This window comes from Semicossyphus pulcher, unplaced genomic scaffold (genome assembly GCF_022749685.1).
Source record: "Semicossyphus pulcher isolate SPU_LCO1_2020_fin unplaced genomic scaffold, fSemPul1.0.p SCAF_4, whole genome shotgun sequence".
In the NCBI taxonomy this organism is placed as follows: Eukaryota; Metazoa; Chordata; class Actinopteri; order Labriformes; family Labridae; genus Semicossyphus; species Semicossyphus pulcher.
Genome location: NW_027211715.1, coordinates 16,778,775 through 16,789,541, shown reverse-complemented (window position 1 = coordinate 16,789,541; position 10,767 = coordinate 16,778,775). Strand labels below are relative to the sequence as shown.

Sequence of the window (10,767 nt, the reverse complement as noted above, 5' to 3'; positions counted from 1 at the left end):
ATGGATCCTCAGCAGCCTGTTTTTAGCCTGATGAAGCGGTTCTGTCCTTGCCTCAGCCTGCTGCCACTGCCTGTAGGTATCATCTATCTCAATCCACTAATCATAGGACAATGAGCAGAGTTTGATTAGGTGTATTCCTGTTGTTTTACTAATATTTCTGTCTTTGAAGTAGTTTACTTTAAAGTAAAGTAGTAACTTTTAAAAATTATATCAGGCAAAAATGGACACCCTAATTGGCTTATATGTGTGTAGGATATTTGTTTTTTTGTGTGATATGAAAGATGCACTGTGGTATCAGCTTCCATTGGGGCAGCTCGGGGTGGTGACCTGCCCTCTACCTTGCCCCCTCAGAGTCAGGACTGGAGTAAGAGTGATGAGAGGCTCCTTCAGGCGGTGGAGCAGAATGAACCGGACAAAGTTATGGCTCTCATCGCCAAGAAAGGTCTCTGTCCTACAAAGCTGGATGCTGAGGGCAAGTCAGCGTAAGTTGGGCACCTCATTTTTTTTACCTAACCTCTTAGTCACTGGAAGGATTCAGTAGAAGTTTTTATTCCTTTCAATTCTACTCATTAGTATAACTGTTTATTTAAGAACTGAAACCGTTTATGAAACAGAAAACTTCGATTTGGAGTTAAGCTGAAACCAATCCTCATTCTCATTTCTTAACACTTGTGACATGTTTTGTCCTTCCTCTGCCTGCCAGGTTCCACCTCTGTGCATCCCGAGGTCGGCTAGACTGTCTGGAGGTCATCATCGCTCAAGGAGCAGACGTAAACGTCACTGACGGTGCCGGTAGGGTATTTTATTTTCCATTCAAAGTTTTATCTCACAAGCCAAGGCCACTGAATCACACGTGTGAAGGATTGTTTATAAATGTCTGTTTACAACTGATTCCAGGCTTCAGCGCTCTGCACCTCGCAGCCAAAAACGGCCAACCTCATTGTGTAAAGAGACTCTTACAGGTGAATAAAGAACAACAGAATGCACTAATTACAAATGGTTTATCTTTGTGAGTGGTTTGCAGTTTTTTTTTCCCCCCAACAGGAGAGGTTAGCAGTTGATTGCACTGACAGCATTGGTAGGACATCTCTTCATCATGCAGGTAACAGTTACAGAACTACAACACCAGCTTGGTTACTTTACAGTTAATCTGCTTGCTCGTAGGTCCCAGTTAATGTTTTTTCAGTAACTTAACTAAAATCTTTAATCTACCATCCAAATCTAAAAGGTTTCAGTTGGATGTCTAAGTGCGACACTGAATGTAAATGATATTTAACATAACATAACATAATAATGATTCTTCTTCAGCGGTCAGTGGCTGCTTGTCCTGCACTGAGACCTTGTGGGACTTTAAAGCCAGTCTGGATGTCCAAGATGAGGTAGTCTGAAGAGCTTATTAACAGTATATAAATCTTGATGTCTGTACATTACAAAACATTATCAAGTTACCTTGATACTTACGTTTGAATAATCATGTGTATCTCTCTGTCAGGATGGTGCCACCCCTTTGATCCTAGCAGCCCAGATGAGCAGAGTGGAGCTGTGTGTCTTTCTGTTGGGTCGAGGTGCCAACGCAAACATACAAGACACCGAGGGCAGGTACAGGACCGCTAATCAAAACCTCCACATGGTTTGAGGAGAGCTTTTCTACTCCACTCCCGTGTCGCAGTCAGAGTTTGGCTCGTAGCGGCAGCGAGGCCACTGTGCTTTCCTCCAGTTATCTCACTGGCTGCTCTCTTGTAGTTATTGCTGAAGCTTTGACAGATGGACAGAGACAGCAGGGAGACCTGCTGGGACAGACTGGGGCATAAAACAGCTTTCTTCGCTAAGCTAGAACCAAAAAAACACAGCACAAAAACACAGGATTACTCTCACAGCAGTTGGGTTGTCTGGGTCAGATTGCTGTGAGAATTTCCATAGAAAGTCTCTCCTGGCTTTCAACATCTCCTTGGAGAGGATGATTAAAGTATTTCCCTCTGGTTATTAATATTTTTCCAGGCTGCATTAGGACACAAAATAGAAAAATGTGATTCTGTAGGTTTAAGCAAACAGTTTTTTCAGAGTTAAGGTCTAAACATGATGTGTGTGGTTCCATTGCATTGTCAGTTTGATCATTAATGCTGAAACCCTGTTTGTACTATGGTATTTTGTTTGGCATCACAGGACTGCATTGATGATGGCGTGTGAGAGTGACAGCGTCGAGACGGTAGAAGCTCTCCTGAGAGGCGGGGCTGACACACAGCTGGCTGATGCGCTTGGACACACAGCCACCGACTACAGCGTAACCACAGGCAACCAAGCCATCATGCATATGTTGGAGAACGGAGCACCACCAGGTACAGAAGGAGGCCCACAGTCTTTTTTTTCAGTTTGGTCGTCACAAGTCCTTCCCAACCAGATGCAGCTCTTTTGATGAACAACCGTCTATATTGTTGTGTTATTGTAATTCAAGCCATGTTAGTTTAGTTTTATATAAAGTGGCTTTTCCATATGACATGTGGCAGTTACATCTAATAGACTATCAACCCTAGCGTTCAGCTTCTGTGTGTATCTGTGCTGCTCTGGATCCTGGCGGTGTCTCTGCTCCCCCAGGAAACTACTGTAATAGAAGGAAGTGGATCAGGAGGACAGCTGGGTGTGATTGTAAAGTCTTTTTTTTTCAAAAGGCTTGTTCCACTTTTATCTCCCTACAAAGACACTGCTGATATATGAAAAACAGATGGGTGTCTGGTTTAAAAAGGAGATGAAGGAGAGGATTTAGTGTGAACATGAGGCCTGACCACAGTTGTTTTTATTCTATAAGCACACACACAGATGCTACTAATATTAATTCATGTTATAAAAGTGACGGGAAGTAAGAGTGTATTTTTGCATTGCTTTAGAGGTTAAAGTGTCTCGCTGTGTCTCTTTCCTCCTGCATACGTAGCTCCTGAGGGTGCAGGCGAGGAGGTAATGTTGCATAGCCGTGTGATGGATCACTCTCTCCATCACATGAGATCATGGCCTCCTTTGGCCGATCATATTGTGCATGTTTTCCAATATGAGGTCATTGTTTCTGTGTTCCACTTCCACTCTTTTTGTTGGCTTACGTTCGTTCCCCTTCGTTGCAGATCGTGTGTCTTATCTTAGTTCCCTTTGTGTTCCCGTTTTAAGTTGTGCTTGACCTCTGCTTGTCTGTGACCCTCCCTCTCACCTCCACGCAGCCCCCCCAAGTGCCCTCAGGCGCCTCATCAGTGCAAGGGGGCACTACCCCCCGCAAACGGAAAGCTCCTCCACCACCCCGCTCTCCTCTGCAGGTACCATGAAAAACCTCTCAGTGAATGGAAAACTAATTTTGTTTTATTACAAGTCGACGCCGACTGTGCAGTGTCCTTTTACCTTTATCATTGGTTCCCAACCTTTTAGCGTGTGGCTATGGCTGCTACTACACCCCTAGTTGCATACAGCCTGTCTGTGAGTTGTGAACAGTGGAACCATATGATTTTTCATGATCAGATTGTTTAGTTAACTTAATTTATTTTAATTTATTTTGCCACTTCTGGTTTCAAAACAGTTGACCAACATGGTACTGCGAAAGAGAAATCAAGATTCATTCATGTCCATATTAATGTCAATTTAACATTAACCCCTTTGGTTATAACTCTGTGTCTTAATAGATTCTTTTTTATCTGTTCTCCTGTCAAAAAGATCCCGGGTTTGCCACCCTCTCCACGGCCCCGGAATGTCCCTCCACCTACCCAGTCCCCTGAGCCCCAGTCCCAGTCTCCATCTCCCTCTCCCCAGCCTCCAGAAACACAGCAACCAGCCCAGGTTAGCACTGTACATTTTTGCTTTGCATTTCTTGCTGGTCATTTGCCATATGATGTTAAATTCAACATGTACTAGATTTTTACACTTTATGTGGTTGTCTGTGTAAGCCAGAGGATGAGGAGGTGTTTGAGGAAATTCGACGGCTGCGTCTGGAAAGAGGCCGTCTGCTACAGAAGATCAAAGCCTTGGAGCAGCAGCAACAGAGCGCCCTCTCTGCCTTGGAGGAGGTACTGCAAACAGGCCCTTCTTATGCAAGCCTCTGCCTATGCAAGTTTTATGTAACCTATAAGTTAGACCCCTGTGTGTACCAGGGCCAAATATTTATGAACACAAGCATTGCTTGCTATAACAGATTTTACATGTGCTCTGTAGTTGACCCAACTAAAGCAGCGTCTGGAGGAGGCAGAGGCAGAGAGAGACAAGCTGCTTGAGGAGCTGAGGGGAGGCCATGGCATCGGGGCCAGTGACTCTGAGGACATGGATGAAATGTTGGACTTCCCAGGTATGCAATCTATATGAACATGTACTTCCCAGGCCCTGACAGGGAGCATGCAAGCATTTCCATGCATGTGTGTGGACTTGGCTGTGTGTCTATCCCGTCAGGAAGTACATAGATTTATTTTTGTTTTGGTTGCTCTTGAACTTTCCCTCTAGAGAAGCTGCTTTCCAAGCGCTCCAGAGCCTCCCCTCCCCCGGATGAGGCCACTTGTCAAGCGGACACTGACTCGGCCCACCCCTCTCCTGCCCCTGCAGACCCAGGAGCTGTTGCTGAGCTGCAAAAACAAATTGAGGAACTTACCTCACAGAACTCTGAGCTGGTTCTTAAAGTGCAGGTAAGGTCAGAGAGACTATACGTGTGCAAATACAGACCTAATGTAGGGACACACTACACACAAAGGAGGATAAATTGATAGGAAAGTTAATGTTAAATGTTTCCCAGGAGAATATGAAGACACTGGTTCAGGAGTAGCCCTTTTTACACAGAGAGTCGGCCACAGAGCTGTAACGAAGCTCCGCTGTTATGCCGCCTTTAAACTTTAACAGTGAACCACACAACAGCGAATTATTGGTGCCCCAGTGTGTGATTTCACACAGCATTAAGGCGTAAGTGTAAACAAACATCGCAAGCTTCACATACACACACAGTTCACTGTTCCATCCCGATGGCCCTGCCATTAACACAGACGGTGTTTCATCTCTGTCACTACCTCCGATGCTTGCTCAGTGGTGGAATGACTTCGCCCCACCATTCCACCTCCGTGACTTTTACACGGACGGTGAGGCCTAACAGAGGCAAAGCAGGCCCGTCTTGAACAGGCTGTGTAAAAGGGGCTCCTGACTCAAGCATCAGTCATGACCACTTATGACACTGTACTCTGCTACACTAATGCACTAAGGCTGTGTTCATACTGGTATAAATAGAACAGATGTAGACATGGTGGCATTTGACTTCAGTTAAACCGACAGTTCTTTTTAAGTTGTGTCTTCTGTATCTTTGGAGGAGCTTTATCAAGTCTGACACATCAGCATGGGATGATGTCACCAGGGTTTTGTCTGCAAGGTCTTTCATTTTTAAATATATGATTTATTTACGAGAGAAACCCTTCAGTGCGAACTGTGTTCCTCTGTGTGTGTGTGTGGTGTACAGATGCTGGAGATGTTTGAGAAGGATGACACAGACATGCAGACCTCCAGCTCGGACTTTGTGCCCCTCGTCCAGTATGAGACCCTGAGGAAGGAGTTTGAAGCCGTTCAGGAGCGCCTCTCTCAGGCCCAGGCGTCAGACGAGGCCTCCAGCATGGCAGAGGAGCGGTAAGACTGGTTCATACTTTCAGGCACACAAGCCACCGCAGGTCACATTCGTTTGAACTCTACTGTATTAGATCAGGCTTTCACTCTTAGTGTTGCACACCTTTGCTAATATCAGTTTCATAGTATCAGCAGTACACGCTCAGGGCCTCTATCAGGGCCATTTTTATAAAGTGCTGAGCATTTACATTTTTTCTGCAGCATGCAGGAGGTTGAGCTGGCTTAGGTGCACAAGATCCATAAGGGTGTCCTTTCTCCTATTAGTTGATATTTCTTGTTTTTCAAACATCTCTGTTGCTTATCTGCTAAACTAAGGAGGGATAAAAACCCTTTATTGTTTTATTTTCTTATAAGTATGATGATTTTATTGTTTGAGCTTGAAAGATAACCCTTTGACTTGTTCTGTAGTGGTGACGAGAAGTCTCAGGGAGAAGGTGCAGATTCAGAGAGTATGGAGGCGCTGAAGGAGAAGCTGCGAGGCCTGATGGAGCAGTTGGCCTCCTCCCAGTCCGAGCTGGAGGAGCTGAAGGAGCAGATGCGCCTTGGGGTGCTTTCTGTGGAGTGTGGTGAAGGGGATACTGCTGCAGCAGGTGGTGGGACCGAAGGCGCGTCTGAGGCTGCAGGGAAGGGTCCCAGCCAAGAGGCGCAGCAGCTGAAAGCGAGGGTGACAGAGCTAGAGGAGGAGCTAGCTGAGAGACGGGGCGAGGCAGCGGGTCAGAGCAGCCAGGACAGTGACACAATCAAACAGCTGAGGGAGAAAGTAGAGGAACTCCGTGCTTCTCTGAAAGTGTCTACAAAACAGAAAGAGGAGAAAGTCAGCGTAGGAGAAGAAGGTGAAACAGTGAAGTTGCTCCGTGCGAAAGTGGCCGACTTGGAGGCAACGCTGGCAGAGAGCAGCCCATCAGGAAAGAGAGGAGCAGCAGGAGATGGAGATCAGGTCCGTCGTCTGCAGGAGCATTTGGGAGAGCTGGAGGGGCAGCTGAGAAAGAGTGTGCCCCGCTCCGAGTTGGAGGAGGTGCAGGTGTCTCTGGGGCTCCAGTGTGAGCAGCTGGCCAGGGAGAGGGCGGACGTGGCGAGAAGGCTCAACGATGCTCTCCTGGACCTGGAGAGACTCAGGCCTCCTCTACGCGGAGAGGAGGAAGAGGAGGAGGAAGAGGAGGAGCATTCAGAGAGCTCAGAGCGCTCAGTCATGACAGGTGTGCAGTGTGTTTCTACTTTAATACGTTTTGAGATAGCGTAGAGTAAATATTACTGATCTTTTCTTGTCACTTGATCATGTCTCTGTCCAATCAGATCACTCCCGACGCTCCCTGGCAGCAGTGAGAGAGGAACTGGAGGTGGCGCGGCAGGAGGCCTCCCAGGCCCTGGACTGTCTGTGTGCTGAGCGGGAGGGCCGGGCTCAGGACGCCCTGCAGCTGAAAGACGCGGTGCCTTTCTCGAAACATAAGGAGGCGTTGTCTGCTGTGTCAGAACAGCTGGCTCAGACGCTGCAGGAGCTCCAGGAGGAGAAGACCCTTCGTGGTCAGGCTGAGGAGCAGGCGTCCGGTCAAGAGGCCAAACTGCAGGCCATGCAGGACGCGGTACCCAAAGAGGAGCACGAGAAAGTCAAGGTCAGCAAGGGGATTCTTAGGTATCATGACAAGACCGATCAAGAGTATCAGTTGAGCCGAAGTGTTTTGAAAAAGTGATGTTACAGTTGTTAATAGACGATGAAAGTGGACGTAGCATCTGGTTTCAAAAGTGAAGCACATTTTTGTGCTTTGAAACAATGCATATTTATGATCATTTATTGGATATAATAGGATTATAGAAGGTTTTCTCAGCCCTAGGTTGATCATAGCATTACTATGGTAACATATACAGTCTGTTTTAAGAGAGGCAATTGGGTAATCCATGTGCTTCCCTCCCCTTAGGCAGAGCTCCAGCGCTCCCTGCAGGCCAGTGAGAGCAGTGCAGCAGCAGCTCAGGAGGCTCTCAGCGAGAAGGAGATGGAGCTGCGAGAGCTGAAGTCCCAGAAGGCTGCAGAACAGGGTCTGATCTCCAAGGAGGACCACGAGGCCCAACGGCTCTCCCTGCAGGCGGAGATCAACGCCATCACGGCCCGCTTCAATGATCTCACTCGCAAACATGAGAAGACGTGCACTGAGGTACGTGTATGTGTGTGTGTGTGTGTTCTCCAATCCTTTCTGAAGCCGCATTAGATGTTATTGTGTCTGCCACAAAGTGAGCTGTGTTCCATGAAGGCCTCTTTCCTGCCTTACATTATTCATATGTGTATTACTTTCTCTCTTTACCTCCCTCTGCTTCATTGATCCCTCTATATAGTGCATGTGCTTTCTGGTGCACTGAAGTCGTGTTGTATGTGCTCTATAGGCTCCTTTTAAAATGCATGTCTCTTCCACTTGCAAACTGACAATCAGATATAAAATGCCTGGGTAACTGCCTTCCCCAACGTATTGATAATTGGGTGTGATATCTTACAATGGCCTTTATGTGCCTCATAAATTGAGTCCTACTGAGCTAAAAGTAGTTTTAAAACCATGGGCGGTTTGGCCTCACACGCTATTATGTAAATCTGTGTTGTGTGTTGTGTTGGAGGCAGTATTATTACACACTTACCTAACACAAAAACACAGCTGAACATTACACACAAAGTTAGAGGAGCTTCGTATTCTGTATTTATTTGCACTAGTGTGCATCAAAGGTACAGTTGAAATACCTGTGAGCAAAAATTAGACTTAGTTAGAATACTGACAAAATAGAAACAGCATTAAAGCAGGTATTAGAAGGATATTAGCATCCACTTTATCTAGAAACAAGACAAAGTATAGCATCAGCTGTTAAGTTTGTCTGCATGAACCTGTCGATATTATGTTGAAATATCTACACCTGTAAGCGCTCCTGGGTCAGCGTCCTCTTCTATATAAGCCGAGCGCATCTTAACAGGAGTCGGGACAAACGTAGACGCCCTTGCTGTAGTGACAGGTGCCACTGGTGGTTTTACTGGTCTAGGTGTTCCAGGTGCAGAGGGAGGCTCTCTTTAACAAGAGTGAGCGGCAGGTCGCAGAGTCCCAGCTCGCCACGGCGCAGCAGCAGCTAGCCGAGTTACAGGCCAAATCCAGCCACATCCAGGAGCTCCACAAGGACATCCAGGAGTCCCAGGGCCTGGTCAAGGAGAAAGACCGCAAGGTGAGAGTTCAGAGTCACTCAAACAGCAGCTGCTGAAGCGCCTCTGAGTTTGTCTCACTGATGTGTCTGTGTGTCTGCAGATAACAGAGCTGTCTAAAGAGGTGTTTCGGCTAAAGGAGGCCCTGGGAGCTCTGTCACCTCCCCTGGGTATCACCTCCTCATCATCATCATCATCTACACATCATGGTAACCCCGGGCAGCAAGTGGCGCTGCAGAACAGGATCGGCATTCTCACCCAGCAGCTCCAGGTGAGACTGTGTGACATTAGGGATGTAAAAGAATCATCTCTATCTCCTGAGCTTCACATGACAGTTACCTTTTCTATTTGCAGGACTGGGAGAGAAAGCACAAACAGGTGGTGGCTATATACAGGTCCCATTTACTGGCAGCTGTACAGGTCAGTTAAATGCACACAAACACATCAGTGCACAAAGTAAGACTTTGATATGAGACCTAAGTTTTAATGTGGATTTTCTTGTACGTATGCATTCTGGATTTGAGTTTGCCCCCCTTTGTGGTGCAGACAATAAAGAGTGAAAAGGATCTGTCCTCCATCTCTGCTTACCAGACAAGGTGGATGAAATTTCAGAAGAGGTGCAGGGGAAAGGGGGATCACTTTCATCATAACTAAGTCGTACACAACAGCTTTTTCTTTTTGTCGTGCTGGTCGTAATGAGAGATCGCTCAGGTGTCGGTGACCTTTTAGAAAACTTTTGGCAACATAGTTGCTTCCTCTGCGTGATTTTGGCAGGACAAGGTTTACTTGGGTTTCTTTCACACCAGACACGAGGTGATCATCTGGTCTTTACATCTGTATGTGTTTTGTTCTTGAACCTTCCAAGCCTTTCTTTGATTTGGAGCAGGGTGGACTATTGGGTTGGCTGTGCGGTGCGATTGATCATGGTGTGCAAGGAAAGGTCAGAGGTTTTTGGTCACTGTGTGTCTCTTAATTCTTCTCAGCTTGACACATAAAAAAGTGTCTGTACCAGCACGTTCAGAGTAAACATTGGCACATAACTTCCTTAAGGGGTCCTAGTTTTCACCCAGGAAGAGGCCTATAGCATTACAGTCGAGCAACAGTACATCTATGCAATCTGATCATTTGAAAAGACGTGTGTTAAACTTAAAGAGGGGGTATTGTGCTGTTTCACATTTTAAGACATTTATATAATGTTACAATGTTGGATGTCCAGACTAAACGTGGGTGAAGTTTCAAATCAATCAAAGTATGTTGGCGTAATCCCCAGGCTCCTCAGCTCAGTCTGCAGGCTGCTGTAAACGCCAGGTTTCACACTGTTTTTTCTACATGCTGCACTTTGTGACATCACAGCTTCGGAGAGCTTACCAATCAGAAGAAAGTAGACTTGAAGGGGCAGGGTTTCTTAAAGGGCAGAGCTGACTGAGTCGTTTCAGGCAGAGGCTGTATGAGGGCCTGCACAGAGCACCAGTGAGAAACATGATGCGTTTTTTTAACTGTAAATGATGCTAAGCTACTCCACAGGTATCACAGAGTGAAAAATGAAGCCTGAAATTAGCACAATACCCCCCCTTTAATTTTCCTAAATTTGTTTGGGTTGCCTTACAGGGTCGAATGGATGAAGAGGTGCAGGGCCTGCTCCTCCAAATCCTGAGGATGTCACAGCCGTGACACTGAACTTTACAACATTTGCAACCCTTTCTCCACATCCAGTCCCTGTTCAGGTCGGTGTCAAGCAGCTCCAGCACAGCCTCCTGCAGGACAAATATCCTGAAACCTTGTCTAGAAAGCCAAATACATCTGGTCTGTGTTCAGATGTAGCTGCATGTATACAATACAGTATGTTAAAAAACAGCCTTAAGGCTTGACTGATAACCAACCAGTGAAAAAATAGAGCTTAAGAGTGCCTTTATAGCTGGATGACTTAAATGACAGCAGCCTATGAGTCAGGGGATTATGGTGGCAGGAGGTGAATATGAAGA

At 46.4% G+C, this 10,767-nt stretch overlaps 1 protein-coding gene across 1 annotated transcript; it reads left to right on the top strand.

The window, feature by feature from the left end:
- ankrd24 (ankyrin repeat domain 24) lies at window positions 1-10,766 on the top strand. Its single transcript, XM_069680387.1, has 21 exons — window positions 1-72; window positions 352-482; window positions 704-792; window positions 898-962; window positions 1,045-1,102; window positions 1,309-1,379; window positions 1,493-1,599; window positions 2,164-2,336; window positions 2,927-2,949; window positions 3,688-3,810; window positions 3,918-4,037; window positions 4,183-4,312; window positions 4,465-4,643; window positions 5,459-5,622; window positions 6,028-6,815; window positions 6,913-7,229; window positions 7,533-7,766; window positions 8,632-8,808; window positions 8,889-9,056; window positions 9,140-9,205; window positions 10,394-10,766. Exons 1-21 carry the CDS (start codon window positions 1-3, stop codon window positions 10,454-10,456), a joined length of 3,318 nt encoding a protein of 1,105 aa, XP_069536488.1. The 3' UTR covers window positions 10,457-10,766.
- The last annotated feature ends 1 nt before the right edge of the window (window position 10,767 follows it).

Excerpts from the sequence above, each read along its gene's own strand:
- ankrd24 (XM_069680387.1), top strand. The coding sequence starts at position 1 with ATGGATCCTCAGCAGCCTGTTTTTAGCCTGATGAAGCGGTTCTGTCCT. Across the intron at positions 483-703 it reads GATGCTGAGGGCAAGTCAGC|GTTCCACCTCTGTGCATCCC; the intron begins GTAAGTTGGGCA and ends TCTGCCTGCCAG. Across the intron at positions 1,600-2,163 it reads ATACAAGACACCGAGGGCAG|GACTGCATTGATGATGGCGT; the intron begins GTACAGGACCGC and ends TTGGCATCACAG.